The sequence below is a fragment of the Mus caroli genome, unplaced genomic scaffold (assembly GCF_978045245.1).
Source record: "Mus caroli unplaced genomic scaffold, Mus_caroli_1 scaffold_1, whole genome shotgun sequence".
In the NCBI taxonomy this organism is placed as follows: domain Eukaryota; kingdom Metazoa; phylum Chordata; class Mammalia; order Rodentia; family Muridae; genus Mus; species Mus caroli.
In genome coordinates, this window is record NW_028227256.1 from 159,907,860 (window position 1) to 159,934,284 (window position 26,425).

The following is a 26,425-nucleotide window of genomic DNA, read 5'->3' on the forward strand; positions in this document are numbered from 1 at the left end:
TTTCCCGGCAGACATTCATCTAAAAAATTCCTGCTTGAGTGATTTGTTAGGAAGATGGGATCTGGAGCTTTCTGTGGCACATTTTCAACGTATTCCTAACTGCACTAAAGCTGCACTTAGGTCCTTACTCCGGAGCTGCAAAGACCTTTGTAAGGGGGTTGGGGGGAGGGGGAGTATTGTGTAGTCTAAAAAGTGACCTTGATTAAGAAATCCCCTTTCTTTGAATTTTCTCATGCAGGAAAGTCTCATGCTAAATAATAGGTATTTATTTGCGGACTCCATTTGGAAACCGTTGTGGAGCACACAGAAATTATAGCAACTTCCGCCATCTAGGAACATAAAATGCAATTGGAAAGGTTAGATATAAAAGCCTGAACAGTTTTTTTTTTTAAAGGTAGTTTAAAAGGATTCCGAATAGTACAAGCAGCAAATATATGAAAAAGATGTCAGGTTTAAGGGAGACGCCTGGAAGTATTTGCAGGGTTCTTTGGAGCCGACTTAAATTAAAAAGGTATAATCACGATATACTCCCTACCATTCTCTTTCCTTTGTAAAGGCATTTAGTGTTCATCCCCCTACCCATTCTCTATGTTTTACACACACACACACACACACACACACACACACACACCACCACCACCACCACCACCACCAAGGGAAAAGAGAAAGAGGGGGGAAGGGAGGGAGGGGTGAACCCATAAAGGAATTACTGTATTACTATAAGGGAGCAAAAACAATTTCATCATTTGGGAGTTATTTGTTTTAAACAATGCATAGGAAGTGTTACATTTATCTGACTGAAAAGGGAACTCAAAACACAAACTCTTAGTGTAACAAGCACTTCACTGGCAAATACATTTCATGTTTTAAAGAAGAAACCAAGTGGGTTGGGATGGGGAGAAGGGAGAGGAAAGTGTGGAAAGATGTAAAGGAAGGATACAATAGTGGAAAGGAACAAAATCGCAACTTACTTTCCCGAATGCCTTCTGATCTGTGCTGACTGAACATAGCTAATTTTTTTTTTTTTGAATGTCAAATGTCCCTCGCAGGCCTCTAGGTTTAAAAACTTGGCCCCAGCTGTGGGGATTGGTTTGGTAACTTTGCAGTCTAGGGCCTAGCTAGCTGATGATGGCCACTGGTGGCAAGGGCAGATCCTGAAGGTTATGGCCTAGCCCCACTTCTAGTCTTCTAGCCGGGTCCCTGATGTCTGGTGGGCAGTCAGAATGTGAACGGAAGTCATCATGCCTTCTCTGTAGAGTGTATCACCCATCCTGTAAGTTGACTCTGCCAGGTATGTAGTTACAGATGTGACATGAAAATACCTAGGGTACCCAGGATGGGACACTGATACAATCGCTGCCCACTGGCAACCTTTTCTTCTTCTACAAAAGTTACTGCGAAGTCTCTTGACACCAAGGCACCGCCATGACTACCCAGTAAGCGGGCGACTGTGAGAGTGGTTGCAGGTCATTTTCTAAAGCCTCGGAGTTCATTTCACCGCTATCACTTAGTCAGGCCTGCCAAGGACCTCTGTGGGAGGAGTCTCCACGCTATTCCACAGATGATAAAATGGCAGCGGAGGTGACTTATACCACTCACTTCTGCAATTCTGTTTCTCTCAGTCAAATTCAGGAGCTCATAAGCTTCATTTAGCCTCAGAGGAAGAGAAACTTTTCAACAGAAAAACGTTCAACATTAAATCCAAGCAGCTAAGGATACGCAAATGGGAAAGGATCTCTTCTCTAGGCAATGAGAGCTCTGGTCTCAGGGTTCTTCCTGAAAATGTTCATCCGAAACTTCTATTTCACAATCACGTGGTACACTGCTAAGCAAGGGAGGTAGACAGCATGAAAAGCTCACACAGTTAAGAAGAGTATCTAAGTGGCCTTCCTTCTCCATTTCTGTCAGCATCCACACGCACAGAAAAACTCATTGAGACCCTCACGTACTGAGTACAAAGGAGATGGGACATGGGTGCTGTGAGAATGGCAGGTTTCCGTGGCAAGTGAATGTACCCTATGACTGTTGTGTTGACACACAGAGTAGATGGACTGGAAATGAGAGAAGAAAGGAATGTAACAAATGTGCTCTTCCTTTCAATCCATTCGTAGCCACGACAGATAAGCTAAACAGAAGTGATGTGATAACCCAAGGATAAATGGCTGGACTCAATTTTAGCTCAAATGAAGTCCACTCTAACTAGCACTAGTGCTGCGGAGGTGGCCTCTGCCAGCTGTTTACGATGCAAAGGCTCACACAGAATAGAATTGAGTCTGACTTCTAAAACAGAGGGCAAGAATCACTGGAGATCAACTCCTGCTAGCTTTCTTACTTTTTTGCTGCAATTTCAAAAAGAAAAACCGGATTCAGCTTTTCAAAGGGTAACCAATTGATATTCTGTGCTAAAAGTTTGCAGCCTTGAATCATGTGAAAAAGAAGTCCACTGTCCTAAAAATACTTCCCCTGTTTCAAAAGCTCCTTATACGATGCACATTCACTTTTCTCTTCATAGAAAGCTTGAAGACAAACTCATAACAGTCGTGAATTTCTCGGTAATAACTCTCAAGGGTTCTGAAAAGGCCAGAGCAGGCAAGGTGTGTCCCAAGCAGGATGTTCTCTCACAGGATGGACACACACACACACACACACACACAGAGAGAGAGAGAGAGAGAGAGAGAGAGAGAGAGAGAGAGAGAGAGAGAGATTCCAGAAAAAAATAATTCCAAAGAAATCATAATCCATTTAGCCAATGAAATCCAACATTAGCACTTCCATCAAAAAAAAAATTAAAGTACAAAAGGGAATGGAGGTAATGAGATTAGGGGGCAAAGGGTCACAGTGAATGCTCCCCAAACCAAAGAACCCCATCAGAGCAAGTGTGCAGCCAACAGCATTTGGTAGTAATGCCACTGTGGAGAAACCCGTCTGCTTACTTTGTTGCATTTGTAGGCAACAAGGTACAAGCCTGAGATTCCAGCTGCTGGGGAGGCAGAGGATGAGAGTTTGAGGACAGCATCTCTCAAAAGTTAACAACTGTTACATTTACAACAGTAGAATGTTGCTTCTTATCTACATTCCTTTTGTTAACCAACTCCTGCAGGGAAGCTCTGATCAGCACAAACAGAAGCAGAAGAGGCTAAAATGTGCATGCCCTGAAACTAGTAGCTAAGGCCAATGTATGTGCTTTCCTCTTAAAAGTATTATCATCTCAAAACATGAGGGACATTGTCTTAAAAGCTACTAAAAAAGAAAATACTTTACTTTGATACAGGTTGTTTTCATTCAGATATGTTCCTATGCCTAGGTTTTCATAGATACATATAACCACACAAATATTTATTCATATACTGATATATATAGATATAGATATATCTTGTAAAGATATGTGATTAATACCCATTTGAAATATGAATAGATTGTACACATATTATATATACATGTACTATAAATATATTATATATACATACACACACATATATACATATAGATGTAAAATATACACACATATTTTAAGCACATATAAACTTAGAAAGAAGGCTGTTGCTTTTTTTAAGGATCTTCCAAGATATCACCTATGTAGACAATTTCCTTACAGCATTTTTAAGATATCTATTATCTTTCTTGCAGAATGAAGCACTTTCTTGTGCCTTGGCATGTTTTGAACACTGATGATATGTTCACCGACAGAGATTCTAAACACTGGGGTGGGCCTTTAAGAGCCATACTCGCTATTGCTGCTTTAGTTGCTCAGAATGGCTCAGGGTTGGTGACAGGATGAAGTAGGTGCCTGATGTATTCCCACGGCAGCAGCCTGCCTGCATGCAGCGTGACTCTGGGCCCTGATCTTAGTTCTGTATACATTCATTCAATTTCTCCTCAAAGAAACAACAACAGTAAAACCGATCATATCCAGGGAAACCAGAGCTCAGAACAGTTTAATAATGTGCCACGGCAGCATGATCAATGGTATAGCTTGGGATTTGAGCCCACACAGTCTTGTTCCGCATCCTCCTCCCCACTACTTCCTAAAGCCTCCGTCCCTTATCTGAAGCCACAGAGAATCCTGCCTTTCAAGGATATTGGATTAAGTTTCACTTTGTGTGAGAAACACTAGAAAGAGCCTGGCATAAAATAAATTCACGAATCAAAGCATTAACAGAACAAAACAAGTCTTGAAATATGAAAGTGGAGGGCTGAACTTTGCTTCTGGCTACTTTCAGGCTGATATCCTGTGCCATGATCTGACTTTGCAAGGTATTCTGAAGCCATTTGGATTAATATTCAAATAATTTTGCTGCTTATAAAGATATATACCTAATACACATTTATAACACAGACATTATCTGTAGACATGGTGTAGTTTGTATACCAAGTGGTTTCTGAGAGTTTGTTAAGCAAATTACTATGGTGCACATATAAAAATATGTTAATATGGACTAATGATTACATGAAAATTTAAATAAATTCTCTGGAGATTGGTCAGAATTAAGAAACCAGGCAAAGCATCTATATAGTGTAAACAGCTAAATAGATTTATGCTGACCCAAATCCTTATAGAAATGCATAGTTTGTGCTTTGTATTTTACATATAGCAAAAGATCATAAATCTTAAAAAATGACACACCATGTATTATACAAATGATAAACATGCTTGTATAACTTTTCATTGCTTAAAGATGCAGCGTTGCTGAAGGGAGCGACTATACTTTCAGGGATCCTGGGTAAAGCAGGATTCACACATTCTTTTTCTCATAGCCAATATATTTCTCATCATCAGAAGATGACTTTAGCCCTGCGGGGAGGAGGTGTTCTTCTGAGTGTTTATAAGATACACATATAGATTCCCCCTCACTGGGGACTAGGGAGATGGTTCATTGGGTAAGAACACTTTGCTGTATAGAACCCCAGCATTGGGAGGCAGAAACAGGAAGGTAGAACCTGAGAGTCCACGAGCCATCCAGCCTAGCTTCAGTTCAATAAGAGACCCTATCCCAAAACAATGATGTAGAGAGACACCCACAGTCCTGCCTTGGCTTCTGCATACATATGCAGGGGTGTGCATAGCCACATACTCACATGCATAAGACAACACCCATACACACATTAAAAGAATCCCTCCCCTTTAGGTTTTCATGCATGCTCATTACTGAGTAGCACTAAGCAAAACAAAAAAACAAATGAACAAACAAAGAAAAATACTGATACCAAAAAATATCAGGAATCAATATTCTCAAACTCTGCATGACCCAAGAGACACTATACTTCTCTTGTTTAAGTAAGCCAATGTTCATTCTAAGGCCTCATTTGAACATGGAATTCAAGGAGACCTTATAAGACATAGCATTCACAGGCTACTCCTTAGTTCTCTTGGTTTGGTGCAGGCATCAAATTGTGTTCCTAGTATGTTCTCCCTTGAAATTTGCCCAAGAAAGCCAGCAACAGGTTTACTGGTATTCTGAATCATGTATTTACCTTCGTGTGACTGGTTTCCAGACAGCCAGTCTTTCCAGGTTTGCCTGCCGGATGTATTGTGTTACCGGGATGTAGCAATGGCTGCCGTGCACGCCAGTGGTTAGGAGAGCTCAAAGATGTAACATTATCTCTCTCGATTGATTTGAGGAAAGAATGTTCATAAAATATATACTGCTTTTGGTTAGGGGTTGATTTCTAAATAAACAGACCCAGCCATGGAAACTCTAGAAACAGGCTAAACAAAACACGCATTCATGAATGTATGTTTTAAAATCAACTCACAATCTTAGACCTTTATAAGCTCTCAAGAGACTGCAGCTTCGGCTGTATTAAGTTTATGATGTATAGTATAGCTGTTCTGATTTAACTTCAGCTTTCAGTCACTTGTGGAATACCTGAACTCTCATGAATATTCTGTACTTTCTTAGAGACCAGTGAGCTTCCAGGCCTGCAAAAGTACTTGGGGACCATGATTTAAAAGAGGCACTTTGTTTAGGAGTCAGACAAAGAAAGAAGAGCAAAGAGCTCTGTGCCCTAACAGACTAGAGATCAGAGGACTGTAGATCTCCAACTCCCTCTCCTCCAAGTGCTAATTTGCACAACATAATTTGCCTGACTAAGTGGATCTATCTTCCTTCATTTCAAGGAACTGAGGTCAACTAGATTTTAATCTCAGCTACACAACTGGCAAGGAAACACCACAGCCTGGTTAGATCCTGCTTTTAACACAAGATTGAAGGGCTGATGTCTGCACAGTGTGCTTCCAGAAGATTCAAAGGACAAAAATAAGCAAGAAAATATGGTCGCTCCCATGGTCATCTGTATTCCAAAAAGAACAGGGTCACGTGGTTCATAGCCACAGTACACATACGTAAATCCTAAGGTCGCACTATGCATTCTAAGCTTCAGCTCTCAAGTTATTGTCATGGAAAAAGTTTGGTCAGAAATCATGTTCATACCCCAATAGCTTTTGCTTGCTGCATCAACACTTCTAAAGAACATAGCATAGTGTTGGTCAAGCCAAACATAAAATGATGTCTTTGCCTTCACCCAGATTATACTCTATCTGGAGGGAGAGAGTAATGTGGAATAGCAAATAGTTCAGTAAAAATCTAGGAAAGAGTACCAGACAGCCGACATTTTAGTGGCACGGAATACACTATGCCCCAGTACAGGGGAACGCCAGGGCCAAGAAGTGGGAGTGGGTGGGTAAGGGAGCAGGGTGCGGGGAAGGGTATAGGGGACTTTTGGGATAGCATTTGAAATGTAAATGAAGAAAATGTCTAATAAAAATTTTTTAAAAATTTGGTGAGATATGCTTTTTTGTGTAAAGTGGAAAAAGAAATCTGAGTTCTGTTCTGGCATTTAGTGTGATCTCAAAATCAGCTTCTTATCTAATCGTCAGTGAAATGATAATATCTGCACTCCAAGGGCATAACAGGGGCATAGTAAAGGACCAATACATGGTGTGTGAAAGGACTTTGTAACCTGTTCTTTCCAAAGGCGACCACCGCAAAAGCAGTGGCAAGAGTCACACCACTAACTTGGGAAGGCAGACAAGGTGAGGAAGTAGGAAGCCACAGGTGATGGACTTGATTCACGCCTCTCTAGTCGAGCTAACTGTCATCGGGTTGGAGCCTGAGCACACGATAGAGCATTTAGCTTACATGCTTGAAGCTGTAGGGTCAATCTACTTCGTTAACTTGTACGTAAGTCCTCTAATACAATAATTTCAAGCTAAATCATAGATCATTGAGGTTTGCATATCTAGATATCACAGACAAAAATAATTGTGAACATTAGTAACTCTGCTCTGGTCCAAGTACAGGGACACCAACTTTGAATCTAAGAATTTCGAGTTATTAAAATTAGCCAATCTGGGGAATGATAACCAAGAGGAAGGATGCTTCCATAACATTTTAAAGTTGAATAAATTTCATAGTCACTCAAAGTGAGGGGATGGCTCAGACAAATGGCTTTTGAAACAAAGAAGCTAAATAACTGTTAAATGTTAAAACATCGGAAGACCAATATAGATGGCACTTTGCCATCTGGGCCCATACATCTCGGGTGTTTGGCTGGTAATTTTACAGGCATGGAAAAGTCCTCAAGCCAGTCCCAAAGTGGGGCTTCCTACAATAGCATGGAGGCTTTTCTCACTGAGTGAGAGCACTAACATTACTAACATGTGTGAAGGTGAAAGGAGGTGGTCCTTCAAGCTCCTTCCCTTTCTATGCCTAGTCCTTCCTACTGGACAAGCACACAGGTGGACAAGACCAGATCTGTACCCACCCTCCCCAGCTATCTGTAGCAAAGACAACTCAAAAAACAACCAGTCCACTGGAAGTTAAAGTAGATAGTGAATGAGTTTATAAGAATTTCTGAAGAAAATCCCTTATGATGCTTTAAAAAAAAAACTTAACTAAAAGCATACATTTACGCCCTTGCAGAAACAGTATAAAGTCTTTATTTGGTGTAAGCAGAACCATTGAGAGGGTCTAGCTGTGTAAACTGAGACAAAACCAGAGAGCAGTCTGGTCAGAACCGCTTTTCATTTGCCAACTCCTGTTCCATGGACAGAAACTGAAGTGGGCAGAAGAAAGGCCTTCACTATGCGCAGCAGGAGCAGGCCTAACCCAGAGTGATGGATTCCAAGTGGATCACCTCTCACCAGCCCATGCCTTCTGTAGGACTTAGTGCGACAGGCATACTGAGGACCCAGCAGCATCCTCTTGCAATCAGACCATTAGGTCACACTTAGTCACCCTTCCATCATTTCCAGTAATCTCATAGCAGCCCTGAGGGAAACGGCAGCTGACTCACACCGAGCTCCCTAACCACTCTCAAATAGTCCCTAAAGAAGGAGGCCGGTAAGAAGACACTAATAGGAAGCATTCCCCTGGCTTGCATCAACTATTTAATCCTGTGTCAACCTGGTGTGTTTAACCTGACATAAACCTCTTTGCTCTATCCTAAGCTTCTAGATAAAGTACTCTTATTTAATCTCCTTCACAAGGGCTTGGGACCACTTTTGAACCATTTGTGGTACTTCAATTTAAAAGAAACCATGTTAGGAAAAAATAAATAAGTTAAGGCGGCTCTCACTTGAAGCATTTTGAAACAGTCAATATATATTTGTACATCTCAAAAGTGTCATAGAAGGCAGGTACAAATGAGTTGTTCGGGCTCTAATTCTTACAAAAATACTATAGCCCTTCATCCTGTGAGTTAAATTAGATTTAGAAAATCTCCCACATTGTGACCTCTACAAGGCCAATTGATAAAGCTCTTACTTGAGACAAAAATCTAATATCAATCAGAATACAGTGGAAAACAAGTTAGGGGACCTCGTGTTCACAACTTTCAACAGCCTACATAATTTGAAACAGTTAACAACTGGGACAGAGGACTAGAGGCCAAGTGAGCTGAGAGCTTGTAACTGGTCAAGTTTTGCTGGGCCAGTTTCAACAGATTTACTTAACCAGAGATAAACCTCGTCATCAGAACACCATGTAAACAAAACAAAAGTATTCAAACAGAACTGGGAGTAGCCAGCGGGATAAAACAATGCTGTACTTAACCGTGTGGCTCTACCAGAGGGAAATGTTCAGAAAAGAGCGGTACAGCATTGCGGGTGCTTGAAATCTAAACTTTTTAACATTTCCTTAGGTAAAGCTATAGAACGGCATGCAGAGAGCCAGCCAAAATAGCTGAGGGAGTCTAGGAAGGCCACATATGGAACTAATTACTCATGGAGAGGCCATGACAAAGAGCATTTCTCCAGACTTTTCATGGGGGCTTCACTTTCAGGAAGTTGCTGTAATTACTGCTCAAGTCTAGAGCAGCCTGCAAGCTGCTGACAGGTCCAGCAGAAGAGGAGGAGGAGGAGGAGGAGGAGGAAGAGGAGGAGGAGGGAGGAGGGAGGGTGAGGGAGAGGAGGAGGAGGAGGGAGAAGGGGGGAGGAGGAGGAAAAGAAAGGGGGGAGCCCCAACTTATCTGACCTCACTAAGGAGTAAAATACAAGAAAACAAAGTATCACAGGAAAGTAAAAAAAAAAAAAAGGCCTCAAAGTTTGCCTGCTTAACAGTGTTCGACTTTCTGTTTACTGCTTTATCATCTTTCTATCTTTAAATTACTTCTTCAGCCCGGATCAGGCAACAAATTTGTACTTCTACTCTCAACTCACTTTCGGTTGGCCACAGCAGAACTGTACATCTTGCCTTTTTTTTTTTTTTTTTTTACAGCTTTTCCATACTGGGGCCCCACTTCCTGCCCAGTTGAGGAAAAAAATCTGGCCTGAAGATGAAATGACTGCTTAACATTACACGAAAACATCTGGTACCATTTTATGCACAGACCCATGTCTGAGAGCAGGCGATTCTAGCGGTCTCTCCAGCGGCACAGCGCATACCCAAACCTCCCCAGGGTGACATCATCCCATATATGGACTCTCCAGCCCAGCCCTCCCCCTTTTCCTGGTCCTAAATTCATTGCCAGTTCCCTAGTCTGCTGCAAATGTGCCACGTCAAGACTGGAAATCACAGCCCTTTAGCGTGTCTCAGTCAATGCAGCAGACAGGGTTCGGGGGGAAGCTGAACAAGCCCCTGGTGCAGGAAGACAGGCTCTCCCCAGCCCCGGGACAGGATTTTCCACACACCGATGGAAGCTTCAGGAGATCCTGCTCCGTCGCCCCAGTGTTCAGACTACCTGTTCAGGACAATGCCGTTGTACAGTAGTCTGCACATTGGTTAGACTGGGCAAGGGCCAGCAACGCCATGGACGGCTGGGGACACAATGTGCTGCTTCCAAGGAGAGGACAGCTGGGTGCTCCTTTGTTGAATCTCATATCCAGTGTTTCTCTTCACAGGTTTTGCAAACTAGGGACCAAGAAGCCCTCAGGGACTCTGCCAGGGGAGAGGACTGCTCCAGGGAAGACCAGCGGGTAAGGCCTCGGGGATTGCGTACCTGGACTGTGATTGGGGAACTAGATAGAGATCCCACCACCTGTGTGAAGATGCTGGAGACACTGAGCTAAGGGACAGATAACGGTGAACTTAACTTTCAAAAGAGCAAGGTCGTATGGTAAATAGTGACTTTGTGTGTGTTTTTTATAAGTCTAAATGTTGATCGTTCAAATGCTTTCTTAAATGTAAGGGTCTTCCACTTCAAAATGAAAGGTGGAAAAAAAAAAAACCCTCACTCCAGACAATTAGCAAAAACTAAAGGAGACTTAGTTTTGAATGGTTGAAACTGATAATTCAGAGACTTAAACTCGAGCATGAATGAGCGCTATGTATGCAACCACTAACACCCCAGGAATGAATGCATTTTGCCCTAAAGGGAAAAAAAAACATGCATTTTTCAAAACTCTTGTATGAACAGGGAGCTTTTCTGTTTATCTATATAATAGAAACACCAGAAATAATAGTACCTAACGATAAGAAGCAGTCTAGTCTTTTGTTTTTTGTTTTGTTATTTTACTATCAGACAATGCAAACGCACTTAGCCAGAGATGAGGGCCCAACTGCCAAACCCACATCTTACTGACTCAGCAACTTAGCAGGCCAGGGGAATAGCGCTCTGTCTTTAGTGGGTCCACTGGATACATTGAAATTGTTCTTTTAAAAACCAAGAATGGCTGATACTTGCTGGTCAGCTGAGCCTGATGGCCCATCTTTTTTTTTTTTTTTTTTTTTTTTTTACAAGGCTCTCTCACTTGTCCTGGGCCTTTGAAATGATAAGGCATGTTGTCTAAAAAGATGCTGATAAAACAGGAATTTGTAAACGAAGGCAAAAGTTTTCTTTGGTCAGTTTCCAGCTGTCCTGGAAGTGAAGGAGAGTGGGGGAGGTAGGCAGACGGGAAGCAAGAAAACTTCCTCTGGCTGAATGAAATACTGAAAGAGAAAATACTAGAAGCATCTGGGTTGCTAAGTAAGCTGGGAGGTTTGTAATGAGCATCAGCGGTGGCTCTATTAAAGAAAGTTCTGGGAGAAAATCTTGCTGCTGTACCCATAAAGTCTCGCCTTTCATTTATTTCCACACCTGGAAAATTTCATTCCACATTCTATGGAATGAAATATTATCTGCTTGTTGAGCTTTCTGTGCAAAACGAAAACACTTTCTTTTGTCTTTTAAAGTGTGAATCCTTGTCTAAGTTACACATTCTCCAATAACCCAAAGGAAGAGTACAAACTCTCCTTAGTGAAATACTGTACTATAGCTGCATCTCTGAGCTTTCTTCTTACAATTTTTATTTTTAAAAAATTACGCTTCATATAATCCCAAAACTGGTATCTTGGTCATAAAATTTTCTGGTGAATTATGGCAATTAAGTAAGAAATGTAGCGGGGGACACTTAACTGTTTGTCACTTAGGTGAAACAGGCGAGGCACCATTCATTGTTCTGTGAGAGTTGAAGAATCTTAATTATTTTTAAAAGAAGAGTTGAGATTAATATATATATATATATGTATATATATATATATATATATATCACTTTGTTTGCGCAGGAAACTAAAAGCACTATTAGTTCACTTATGAATGTTGTGTGTTTCAGGAAACACACTTCCTTGACTAACACAACACGAAAGAAGCACTTAGATCATGTTTAAGATTTCTCTAATTTTGAGGGCCTATTGTATACTAGAAATAATTGAATTTTATAACTTGCCTTTATTTAATGATATTTAATTAAATTTTTCTCTTCATATTAAATGTATTTTTTTAATTTCAAGAAGAATAACCTTTCTTCACAGGTCCCTTCCCTATTTCTCCCATGGGACAGTTTTTAGTCTGAAGATACAAAGGGCCTAAGGGTGATTCTCCTGTAAGTTCAACAGTAAAAGTAACAATTTCTTTGTAACCCGGAGTCTCTGCCTGTTCTTGGTTGGAGTTCTAACACACCATTTTCAAGGAAAATTCTAAATGAATGAAGGAGTGTGGTACTTAATTTTAAATGTATGAGTTACATTAAAGGTACAAAAAATTGTTTGATAACCCTCTGCTGTATGAAGACATGGTGTTAAGTCTGTGTGCTGGTGGATATAGCCCTTATAGACACTTTAGGATAAAAATAAACATATCGATTCCAAAATAATTAGAAGAATGTCTAATTTTATTCCAATATTACTTCCAAAGAGGATATACAAATATTTTAGGGATGGTGGAATCTAGGGCAGAAGAGAGTAACCAGCAGCAAACATCTTGCTCTGGATAGTATGGTAAGTCTAAATAGAAAAGTGAAACATTGTAGGTGTTCATAAAAAGGAAACTGTTTGCAGGGTCTGTCCAACCTTCACTTTAGTGAAAATTGCATCCTTGTTTCTTATTTCAGAGAATCAATGATGGATAAGCTAGGCTAGGTACTGAAGTCAAAAGGATTTTTTCAACCATCAGAGAGAAAGGAAATTCTAAGCTGCAGCCTCAACGCCATCACTTCAGAGTCTAATTTCTCAAAACAAGGTTTTTTGATTTTTTTTTTTTAACCGTAAATCTCAAAATCAAGGAAAGTTTGTTTGTACGGAGACAAAGTGTGTCACAGATCTCTCTCGTCCAATTAGTTAACATGCTAGCCCTCCTTCCTGCTTGCCCTTGAACCTTTGGCTAGGAGAAGGTATTTGTTTTTAAAAGATAATCTCCCCTACCTTTTGCCTATGGACCACCCAAGTATTTCACTCCACAGGAAAGAGAAAGCTTAGGCATAAAAGCTACTACAAAAATCATGTCCCCTCTGCCCCTTGTTGGAGTCTAAAGCTGATACGGTAAAAAGAAACTGCAAGTTGTTTAAAAAGTTTAGAGTCACTCGTCCACAAATGTTCATTATCACTGAAGGAAGCTGAAGTCTGTAAGGGAACTTGCTCTTTAAAATCAACCTTTTCTCTTATCTCATGACAATAGCCTACCCACCACCATGATGTCCATGATGTCTATATGATGGTAACTATGAGACCATCACATGGAGATCCCAGCTTAAAATAAGCAAGGGGGAGGGGGACAGACTCTAGCCTGAGGCAAATGAAGGTTGAAACTTCCCAAATCTTTCTTTCTTTTTTTTTTTTTTTTTTTTTTTGTTTTAACCTTGGTGTCCTGCAGATGATGTCCATGTAAATATTTAGCCTCTTTTGGGTTTCCTTTTTTTTTTTTTTTTAAATCAGCTGAGTTAAATAAAATCATCACGTCTTTACTTCGGATCTCATGACTTCTTGTGAGAGCCAGTTTATTACAGTTGGTATGGTTCAAGTTTCCTGCTAGAGACTTAGGAGAGAATTCTTTTCATACACTTCTGTCTTGAGACACGTCACCATCAACACATTAAGTATCACAGACTATGACAACTACATCTTAGTGTTAGCATCTTTTAAGTAGTCACCAAATAAGTATGGCTTGGGAATGCAAGGTGGAGGGAGTCTTTCCGACTTTTTTTTTAAACGTGTCTAGAGCAGGTTTAAATTATAAATTATAATTATAATATTATAAATTATGATCATGCTACATATTCACTATAAATATTTTTAATCGATCAAAAAAAAATAAATTGTCCCCAAATCTCATGAGGAAAATAATTATTCCCCCTGCCACCTTATTTTGATTAATTTTTCTCTTCAGAAAAGCCATTATGATAGTTTAGGCTCAAACATTTTAGATAGCATGGTATAAATAAAACTGCTTCTTACTGAAGGATAACACATGGACTCACTTTTCTTTGTATTTTTCAGGCTGTACCGTTCCTTTACTTGAGCAGAGTAAACTGGATCAGATTACTTATGGGAGAGGGGAAAGCAATACAGAATTATAGTAACTTTTAATGGCTGCTAATATATTCTTCGTAAGTGAATCACTCTATTATGCTTTTCCGTTGTACTGAATGAAACAACAAAGGAAATAGTAGTTCAAGGTATTCCATTTTCGTATACTTGACTTTGTAACTACTTGAATAGCAGCCAAGCTCTTGTGCTCTGGAGTGTTGGACAGAAGCACACATTTATCTTCTTGAACTTAAAGAAGTCCAGATATAATTGCACTTATCAACTCCGTTAAAAGGATACCATTTCTAGACACTGCACAAAAGTTCAGATGTGCAGCAAACTGTTCTTTTTCTCATTCTCAAAAAAGATTTTATTGTTCATAAAACTTCTACCTGCATTTTTTTCTTTGTAGATTTTCCAATTAAAGGTAAATAAGGAAGTATTTGTTTTCTTTAAAGTTAATCTCTAATGCACACCTCGTGGATAATAATGTGTTTTGTTTTTAAAGAAATTCCAACTTTTAGACTTTCAACTCTTTGGCTGTTTTGTGTTTAAAATGACAGTGAAGTTGTTAAATATCTCTGCATATGCAAATTGACTAAGTATGTTAAAAATAGCAGAATTCCTGACTCAGCAGGATTGCAGTTTGCTTCTGTGTACTTAACACAATTAATTCAGATTGTCATTTTGGGTATGAAGTGAACTTTTCTTTTCTGTGTTTAAGGTCCTACTCTGTAATGATATTGTATTAACAACATCAAAAACACATTCAGAGCACTAGTGTGGGAAAGAACATTCTAGATCATGACTTTGATTCATGGTTCACCCTGCTTGTTAATCAAGGGAAATAGAAGCTTATGAACTCTTTGGTTTTCATATGGATACTATAAAAAGAAAAGAAGATTTTAAATACATTTCTGTTGCTTGGAGATATATATATATATATATATATATATATATATATATATATATATATATATATCTACAAAATCTGTTAGCTGGATTGCCAGACACTTTAGGCTCATTAATATTTTGAGACTGGCTGCTGTTACCATGTAAATAACAATATATTTTTTCATGGGCAAGGCTATGGCACTTATCTACTCTGAGAAACATGTATAAACATAGACTTTAATTTCACTATTAAGAGATGCATAGGTCTTGTGAAAAGAAAAAAACCATATGGTTTGATTACTTTGAATTCTGACTGCATGAGGGCCAGTAACAATAGGAACTGGATTTAAAAGTTTATGTTATGTTATTTTTTTTTCCTTAAAATCATGTGAATTTTCTGTTTTTGACAATTATCCTTGTTAGCAACATTTGGATCAAATGTATGAGTGTACTTCTGAATAAAGCCAAACGTCTAACTTCTTTTTAGTTCCACAATGTTTTAATGTTTAATTCTATTGTGTGTTTCTCTCCTTTCCCTTTATCCCCCTCCCCTTCCCCCCAAATCACCAAATCTGGAAAACAGGCTGATTGTGTCTGTCCCTGAGCAAAGGAAACCCGAAGGACCCAAGGGCCTGGCTGGACAGAGTTGTCATGTGTCTGCCTGTCTACACTTGCTGTGCAGAACATCCGCTCACCTGTACAGCAGGCACAGACAGGCAGACACATGACAACCCAGCCCTCACAACATAGCATCTACACCGAGAGCTACAACCACAGTGAGGGGGTTGGGGGGGCCTGGGGTTTGAAACTGTTGGCTTATTAAAAGAAAAACTCGTATGTAATCCGTTGATTTTTGATTCGCATATTAAAACCTACCCGAAGTAAAGTGAGTGGTGCCTATGAAATCTAATAAAGCCCGTTTCTGAAAATGCTCCTGTGTCTGCCATGGTCCTCCTGCCTCCACCACACTCTCGCCATTCACTGTACACACCTTTGCTGCCTCCTGACACTGACATGAAAATCAATTCGACAAAACCATTTGGCTTCAGTTGGATGTTTGTCGAAGAAGAAATTATTCTGCTGGGTCTTGTCTATAAATGATTGTTTATTTGTACTGTAACTTTTAAGTGGGGGGGGGAGGAAAGTATGGAGAGAAGAGACAGAATAAACAAGTAACAATATATTCTAAAGGATCAAGTATTTCAAGTTAACAAACTGCCAGTCTGGCCTGGGTAAAAGATATTTTAAAATATCCCCAATAGATTTTTCACTCATATTCAAATAACTGTTTCTCTTCTTGTGATAAACAAGAATATTGAACCGTCAATATTTCTGGGTGCTATAGCACATACAGATTAGCTACCATGTTGCTGTTTAGCTAAGAAAGCTTTCCTAGTGCAGTCACAGGGATAAAATATAGAAAGCTGATTTGCTTACTTGGGATCTGTGTTTCCAGTCACATAAGCTCTCAACCCAAGATTTTTCAAACCCATTGATAATTTCAAAAGAGCAAAGATAGCCTGCATGACATATTTTGCCCTAATTTCTGAGGAAATATCAAAGTTTCTGTACTGACATGAACTGGAGAAGTGGTCAGGGCTGGCTTTGTATATGAGCATTAAAAAAAAAAAAAAACAATACGGATAACATGCAGAGACAGGTAAATTTAGAAAATTATTCTATTTTGACCTTGTTTATTAACATATTTTACCTTTCAATGTTTCACATTTAACTTTTTCTTATATTCTAATCAAGCTTTAACATTATAATCTCAGGTTACCCCAAACTATTTTGTACTTGCCCACAGGCCTTTCATTTTTAAAATATAAGATTTAATCTTAAGGCTATGAGTCCACAGTTTCCAATTTTTCTGAATTTTATGGTATTTGTACTAAATGTGACACTATACTTTCTTTAAAAGAAAGAGTCATAAGCAAAACTGTGTCATGAAAATATGAATAAAGTTAAATGTCTCGCATGTAAACAATCTGGACTCACAGAAACTATATCCCATACAAAAAATATCTGTTTTGCCTTTATGAAACTCGTGAGGAATTACAGGGCTTTTTGCCTTAGAGGAAACTCCCATGACCACCCAACAGAATGCTGAATGATACATCACAAAACGTGAAGTATAAACAGGAAGTATAAACTGTCCATGAGGCTATTTGCATAGTCCCACCCAATTTTAAGTGCTTTACACAAACTGCAGCAGACACTACCAGAGCGCTCCTGATGAGTTATTCTTCCAGGACAGGAATGTACCCCATTCAGGGTGACACAATGTCCCAGTCAGAACACAAAGGAACTGGGGGTTAACAAGGATATCCAGCATAATGTATCAAATAATTTTTCCATAAATCATAAAAAATACCCTTAAAAACATTTCTGACTCTGCTCTCAAAAGCCTTGACTGTCTTATATGCACTTTAAATTCATAAAATAAGGCACACTTGAGATTTTATTCTTCTGGGAAAAGGGTAATATAAAGAATGTGAACTTTGCAGCATTAGATTTTGGAAACAACAAACAGTAGTAGTCGGTTTGTAGTTAAAGGATACTTTGAATAATTTTGAAATGGCACTGGCCATTACCGTGTATTAAATAACACTTATTTTATTTCCTAAATCATAAATCTTTGGAGAATGCCAGGATGTGGAAATAATCAACCTCATATTTAAAAGCACAATGTAAGTTACTTTCTACAGGAATGAAAATTACAAGTATGAAGATGAAGACTTTTAAGTTATATATGTCGGTGTTTGATGTTTATTTGGACTTTAAAAAATGAAAATAGCCAAGTCTGAGCTGAGTGAAAGATTTTTGACAAGGAATGTTCAGCATTCAGTGGTCCGGGTGGCCTCCTCCATCACTGGGGCCCGCTCCTCCTGTTGCAGCTCGGCACAATTAGAAAGTGCTATGTGAGAAGGCAGAGATCTCAGCATCCCTGGGCCAGGCATCCCTGTGACTTTGCTCTCCTAGTTTTGCACATCCAGGCCTACAGCTGTCACTTTCCTTCCTATTTTCAAAGTTATATTTGTCATCTGTGAGAGCTGCACAATAAAAGCAAGGCTAAGTAAGCATCCCTATAAGGGAATGATATAATCTCCTTATCAAGCTATCCAAACATTTCAGCCCACAAAAATGAGGCCTGTAATTTCTTAAGAGTTCCAAGAATGTCCTGTTTCAATGCAGATTTTGACTTCCTTCAGTGGAGCAGGGTTAGCACAGCTCCACTGGAAAGACCGTTTCCCTGACTCCAGTTTCTGTTACTGTTTCAGTCTCTGTGCTGGGCCACAGATGTAGAAAAAGAATTGGCAACCAGCACCGCTGTATATGAAGGGGCAGCTCCTTCTCTTTGGCTAATTTAACTTTGGGAAAACTTGCACATTTAGATGTATGTCTATTTGACCATTTCTTGGGGACTATTAAGGAAAAATGAAAGCCTCTTCCCTTGAATCAAAGTATTCCTGTCTCTCAAAATATAAACCTTAGAAATATTGTCAAGAAACTTTGCCATTAGGGTGTTAGTATAAAATTATCAGAAGTAATTTTTTAAAATAAGTTTTTGTTTTATTCTTTTATCTTGACTAAATTCCCCAAGAATTTATATGTGGAAACTAATAATGAGAAGTTCAGCTTTTGTTCAAATGGTCTCTAGTCCAGGAAGCCATGCATGGCCAGGAGACCAAAACCCACTGATAACCAATGATAAAAATAAACAAAATTCTATAATTCAATAATTTACCTTTGGTCCTTGATAATATGATCACATGATACAATTCCACCATAGCTTAGCTAGTCGCTCACTCACTATCTCAGATGTTCATTCATCAGTATTTGATCGGTATTTTTTTTCTTTCTTGGATGTCCTGGTGGCAGGAAGTGAGCATAACCATAGCTCCTGGGTGCACATGCTTACAGTCCTCATGTGCCATTTGCCTTGTCAGCTTCCATCTTCTAAAACCTCCCTTACATTGTGTCTACCCATTCTTATCATCAGCTCAGGCCAGCCTAGGTTGCCATGGCCTCTCTGGTAGTCATGGTAACAACTCCTAACCCCCAAGTCTAGTTTTATCCTCTTCCAATCAATTCTCAGATAGATAGATAGATAGATAGATAGATAGATAGATAGATAGATAGATAGATAGACAGATAGACAGATAGATAGATAGATAGACAGATAAAATCTGATCATGCAACCTCCAGTTAAAAAAAATTTCCAAGTCTCCTTTAACCCTGACAGTTGAAATCCTTCATCTCTAGAGTCACTTTTTCTTTTGCCCCAGTCACTCCAGTTCAGTTCTGCCCTAGGACACTGGTATGGCCTTCTCTGATCACTCAAAGCTCTTACCTCCTATGATCCCTTTCCTCAGACACTATTTATGTCACACACATCCCTGGCTTGACTTTTTATGGACTACAATCAGCACCAGGCAAGCTTTGTGGTTTGTTTTTAATGTGTTCTTTATTCAGACTATCCCCCCTAGTTAATCATTTTATCCTGAGTGACCACAGCAGTGCCTCACATATAATAAGGTTGCAAAACATACATGTTTGGAAATGTTCAGGTGCGGAAGGGTATGACACTCATATGTCATGGCTGGCTAAATCCTGTGTTCTCGTGGGTCTCTAAACATAAAGCACTCACTTAACTCGATGCCTGAGACATTGCAAACACACAAATGGTACCGGTAATGATGAAAGCAATCACCAGGAAAGTCCAGGGAGGGAGGGCAGGCCTGGCATTTAAGCAGGTGGGATGGCAACAAGAAGTGCTATTTACCATTGCCACAACTAACTTGGGAGTGTCCTCTTTTCTAAAGCCAGTTGGCATTTGGATTTGTCAAACATTTTGACCATTTTGGCTGGACTAGTGTTGATATATGACTATATGATACAGCGAGTCACAAGATGGTGTATGTGCTCACACATATAAGACATTCGAAGAAGAATTTCAAATGGGTTATTCCAGATGAACACCATTAAAGGGTTAAACTGAAAGATAAAGAGAAAGATAGAAGCCAATGTGCTATTCTGGGGTTGGGGAGCCCAAACAAGGGAATACCATAATAGAGCCAGGGAATCCCACTGAGATAGAAATCTTCAGTACAGGCTACATTGCATATTAGAAGCAAGTTGGTGAATTCTTCTGACAAATGGAGATTCTCCAGATGCTTAAAAGTTACACTCATATAAGAATTTAGCAAGGCCTAGGAAATAGGGGGGTTGTGGTATTGCATTATTCATGAGGTCTGCTAAGAACAGAACCCCCTGATGCTAACCTTCACAAGGTTGAAGGTATAGCACTAGGGTGTGAAATCCTTACCTGTCATTAAGCTGACCCTAGGCAGGACTGCTTTATCTTTATTGTAAACATTTACCTGGTTCCTGTAAATCCTTTTGAAATCATTCCTTTGTTTTGTGTCAGGCAACTTCAATGTACTTTGCCTGCTGTGATTGCCTACCCCTTGTATTTTCTGTACTATATAAGACTGGTGTTCACTTTGTGACAGTGTATTCAGATTCTACACAATCTCGCGTGTTTGTCTGTCTGTCACCCGCCAATGCCTTGCCCATCTGCCCCAGAGACTCGTTCCATGCAGACAAAGGGACCCAGAGGATTTGCATAGAAAATTCCAGGTCTGGGTTTCTGCTACATGATCTAGAAGTAAAAGACCTGAGGAAATCCTCTAGGAATGGCTCAGAAACTGCTGTGCTCTGAAAGATGAGCCATGGCCTTTCGCATTGCACAAGCTCTAGTCTCGGAGTATGCTAGAGGCTAAGATATTGTTAAGTAGATAAACTCTGGCTAACACATTGCACTAGAATAACTCTATGAAGATAATATGGTGTCATTATGTTACCTGGAACACAGGAGAAACCTTTCGTTTCGGTGAAAGTCATGTATCTGTGGCATGTGTGAATTGTTGCTGTATTGAATGGTTAAAGTACAGGTTCAAAAACTATCAATAGATCCTTTGTGTGAGTGGAGGGGGGAATCATTTATGTATCCAATGAAACTTAAAGAGTAAGGTATATGTATCTGTTCTGAACAAGAAGAAAATAGAAAATGATGCCTTTACAGTCATACTCATCCCTTGATTATCATGGACTTGCCATGCCAGCTCGGAAAGGAGTCAGTTTGATAACATCATTCCTAATTCTTGGTTAAGACATAAGAGAACCCATATGCTAGAAGAGAGACAGTGTGCAAAACCTGACTGAACAAACCTAACAGATGTAATTTCCTTTTTGTTACCTAAGCCTTGCCATTCTTCATTAAGAAAACCCAGATCCCGTACACATGGCATCAGAACGTGAAATAACGGAAGCAAACTGGGAGCCAGAAAACAAGTTAGTCTAAGAATGGCATTACCTCCTCAGGGTGACAGTGCTGATACTTTCCAATAGCACAAGTCAACACACTAGTGTGGTAGCAGGGCCCCTGGCTCACACGTGGTTTAGGAAAGCTTTCTGGGAAATCGTGAAATCCCTCTCAGGTGGTTGGGTCAGTAATGGTCCCCACAGCTCAGTGAAAAGATTGAGGCTCAGAGAAGTGGAGTGGCTTGACCAAGTACAGGCAGCCACAACAAAGCCACACCCCCAGCCCACGACCATCCATAGCACCAGCTCCACACAGCCTTGTGTTCCATCAGTGTTGTTCCGGAAGAGCCTTGAACTTGTTCCTTAATCATGGTTATATTTCTCAAGTCATTTATCTTTACTCTCCCACTCAAAAAAACTATCAAAAGTTAAATAAAACCATGTATTTTCATAGGACATAATCTATTTATTGAACAGCCATTTAGGTGACAGTGAAACCACGCACCTGCCTAATTACAAAAGAAAGCAAGATGGTGACCAAAAAATCATAATACAGAGACCCTCTATGAAAATGTAAATATAAGTTATCATTAAACAAATTAATGAATCCACAACTAATTCAAGGATCTTTCCGTTGTCACATTTATTTGACAATAATAATAATAATTTCTGAATCAGGCTTCCACTGTATTTTAGTACTTATGTACATATAGGGACAGTCTAAGCAGTCCACTCACCAAAAAATTAGCTCCACAAGGTAAGGTAGAACGATAGCTTTTTATTCACACAGGAATAGTCTATATTTGGGGGACTTTTTAAAAAGTTTGTCAATAGAGTCAACCTGTAGTTGAGCCATGGTGGCAAGCCCCTTTAAAATCTAAGCATCGTTTACAACAGTAACACTCCTAGATAAGTACCATGGACATTCAAGAACTCCGAGGTGTGCAGCTCAGCCCCACACTCCTCCTACTTCCTGTGTGAGCCCCATCCTCTTACCCTCCTTCCTACTCCAGTGTCCAGCAGACGATGGCTATCACTTGTTTATTTTCTCCCAAAGAACAAGGGGCAGTGCTGCCCCCTCTCCTTAGCCCTGACCGCACACTCAGAAATGATCTGCAGAGGCCGGCAGCTCTGGCCTGGGAAGCCAGTGATCCGGGTAGAGAAGGACAGTGGTGGCTGCCTAGGTGCAGTGGGCTGAGTATGGATGCTGGAGAGGGTTCTGTCCCACTAAGACCAACTCCTGGGAGATGGTCACCACCCGTGGGTTGGACTCCATGACCAAGGCAACTCTTTGAAAAGAAAGCATTTAATTGGGACTTTGCTTACAGTTTCAGAGGTTTGGGACATTACTCTCGTGGCAGGGAGCATGGCAGAATGCACACACCGGCACTAGAGCAGTGCTGAGAGCTACATTCTGATTTAGATGCTGGGGAAGACAGACAGTCTGAGCCTGGGGCTGTTGTCATGGGCCTTTCAAGCCTCAAAGCCCACCCCCAGTGATACATTTCCTCCAATGAGGCTACAACTACTTCAGCAAGGGTACACTTTCCAATTCTTCTCATCCTTTCACATAGTACTACTCCCTGCTGACTAAGGAGGAGTCATAAGAGATGAAACTATGGGAGCCATTCTGATTCAAACCACCAGAATGACCAATATTACTTTTTACACAAAAATTGGTGACACAAAAATCTGAAAACTGTACCTTGAATGGCAGATTCTGTTCTAATGTTTCTATGGAATTTGTATTTCCATATCACAGAATCGTTCATGGGAATCAAGCTATTGTCCGATATTTTCCAACACACTGTTAGACAGAAGACATGGAGCAAGGGAAAGAACCCTGAGCTAGGAAGCTCCTCTTCCAAGACATGACAGGAGCATCTTTTGATGCTTTCAGAAGCAGTCAAGCTAGAGTAGGAGGATTCTTAACTCTGACACTTGTATCTGTTATAGCCAATAAGAATGAGGTTATTGCACCTGTTCACGGTCCTGCCCTCAGAGAACACACTTATTGAATGCTCGTGCGCTGTATTACAACCACCAATGACGTCACAGGGTGGAACAGAGCTATTAACATTTGTAAAACACAGTTCAATTTCAACCCATGCCCTCCTGAATCTAGCTCTATGATTTTTATGACACCTTAATGGCTCTCAAAGACTAATGTGACTTTTCTGTGCCTATGTTGCTGTCAGATTTAAATAAGCAGTAAGTCACCGGATGACATTATTAGTGCTGAACATGAGCCAGAACGCCACTATTTATGTTTTTACAGAGATATCAAGTTCTCAAAGGAGAAAATGTGTATAATGATCTAATACTAATGTGAAGACCAGAAATCTTACCATGCCTCTAGCCTTTCATTTGAGGTGGATACCATAGCAACGATTCCACAATGCCTTAGCAGTTTCCCTATTACCTTATGCCTTTTCAACACATTAGTTAATAAAAAATGCTTTCATTTAAGTTGTACCAATGACTTGATATTAATATAAGGAAAAATGTTTCCAACTCCAGACCCCAAAATTCATTTCTTTAAGTCAGCAAAATAGTACTATACTTAAGAAATAAGCAGGCAAGGAAATTCAGTGGGAGCGTTGTAAAACTAAAGATCTGTAAGAAGGAAGAAAAGTGGGAGTTTCTTTCAAGCAGCATTTACAGACAGACCTAACTGGTGTCCAGAACTGAGCATCCCAACAGTATCCGTTAATTTCACTTTAGGAACACTTTGGGCGAACATCACTCTCCTTGGCTTACCTCATCATCTTTATACCAGGACAAGCTTTCTGCAGTGAGGACAAACCAGTAGCCCTTCGAGCCCCCTTTCATGATGCCAATGTTGCTGACGGTCAGCCAGCCCTTACGAATCACCTGCAAAAAAGCAGACATCAGCAGAAGCATTGAGAGCAAGTAAATGAAGAGCAGAAGTAAAGGCAAGATACGAACGATGGTAAGAACAGCATTGCTCCCCTTCCCCCACTCAGCTTCCATTGAGCTGTCTGACAAAGTGCATCTTCCAAGAATTGAGATGGCTAGAGGGAGGTCTTATCCATTCATGAGCAAAACAAAAATCTTGGACTCATATGGCTAGCAGAAGCAGAGTTGACTGAAATAGGCAAGAATGAGATGAGGCAGCCTGACAGACTTGTACCAGCCTATTTATTGCAGTGTTGCTACAATTAAGACGTATTTTGTTTATTGATTCAATTGACTCTCTATGTCCGCAGCTTCATCGCTCCTTCCAGGCTACTGGTCCACTTGTCTGCCTTGCTTGAATCTCATTAAAACTAGTAGCAGACACTGGTCAGCAAATAACAAAAACTGGAAACTCAAGCCAACCAATTAGATCCTTGTTAACGGTCCTGAATAAGGCTGATGGAGGAAGAAAGCTGAAATAATGAGCTAAAAGGGAAAGTCTGGGGCCTTTGATGGTCTTGATTTATCCACCACCTCCTTCTGGGTGTTATTTGACATAGAGGAAAATCAGAAGCATCTTCGAAAAAAATCATTCAATGATTTTCAAATTCTAAAACATTAACAATGGGCAACAAATGGACAGAACTTAAAAGTGGCATTTAAGTGGAAAATGCATTTTTCCCCACAGTGGTTATAAAGTTAACTTATTCCACACATGGAATAGTTTCCCATATCCTCTATGCTCGATGGTTTTATAGACTCTGAACCAGAAATGCAATTCTATATGGAATTTTACATGACCTTAAAGTTTAAAACATGTCCTATTTTAAAAACATTCACTGTCCTAGACATCCCTAAAGTGTTTTTTTAATTATTTGTTGAATGACCATTGGCTCCTGAAGGTAGCTTAAAACATGCTAATAACAAGATTTTATATTTCTACTAAATTTTACTTTGAAGCTTAAGAAATGCCATGGGAAAATTATAAAATACACCAAGATTCTCACTGCTGATTTTTCAAATTTCCTTGCATAATTGCTGTCTAGGCAATACGTGATGCCTTGTTTCAGCAATTTCCACTGTGCATTTCCTTCCTCAAGGCCATGTTGGTTTACGTATCCCCAGAGAGCACCCCACACAGAGGTGGGTTTTCAGCTCCTTCTTATGCTCTACCATAGGAAGCAGACAATGTACTTCAAAGATCAATCCCTACCAAACACAAGAGTCATGCAAATGCTTCTTAAAAAATGCTGCAGAATCCTAGACTAAGTATTCTCTGAGTAGATCAGAACACATACACATGAAGTTAAACGATCTACATTTTAGTCTATTCCCAAGGAGACCCTTACTCCTACTTCAGACTGTTGAACATGTCCATACAACGCATAAAACTGAAATTCTGTCTTCCTTAGAGGAAATGATCATGGTGAGGTTTCAGTAAAACAGATGAAAAGATTTTAACCCCAATACTGTGTCATCTTATCACAGCCTAGAATTTATCAGTTGAAAACACTCCAAGTATTTTACTTCATTCAGTTTCTGTGGGTCTAGAAGAGCTCTTCTGGGTCTACAGTAACAAATTACTACTTTACCTATTAGAAGAGCAGGCTGGCTCTAACAAGCTGGGCCATGAATTTTATTCCATATTTTTAAAGAATCTGTCCATTTGTTTGTTTGTTTGTTTGTTTGTTTGTTTAAAATTAAAGTAGCACAGGGGTTCCATTGTGTCCTTAGGGATCTTGTAGTTCAGCAGGAAAGGCAGATCCAGCTTCCATATGATCATATAGTAAGAGATGTTTACCAACATAAAGGGTATTTAGGAGGGCATGCTGGATTGCCCTGAGAAGAAGGTTCTGAAAGAGGAGCTAGAAGGTGATTCAGAAATTGGGTCACTTAGTTTGTTGATTTGTTTTCCATAGACGACTGTATGTATGAATGTATGTATGTATGTATGTGTGTGTGTGTATACATACATATATATGAACACACACATATATATATGTGTGTATATGTGTGTGTATAATGTATGTGTGTGTATATAATGTATATGTATGTGTGTATATACATAT

The 26,425-nt window shown here is 39.8% G+C and overlaps 1 protein-coding gene across 4 annotated transcripts in view; it reads right to left on the minus strand.

Moving 5' to 3' along the window:
• Dnm3 (dynamin 3) overlaps positions 1-26,425 on the minus strand; it is a 482,789-nt gene that overhangs the window by 223,854 nt on the left and 232,510 nt on the right. For all 4 annotated transcript variants that reach the window (XM_029478095.2, XM_029478106.2, XM_085842512.1 and 1 more), the window contains one exon: positions 24,198-24,311. In XM_029478095.2, coding sequence (XP_029333955.1) covers positions 24,198-24,311 — 114 coding nt within the window. The remainder of the gene's footprint in view (positions 1-24,197; positions 24,312-26,425) is intronic.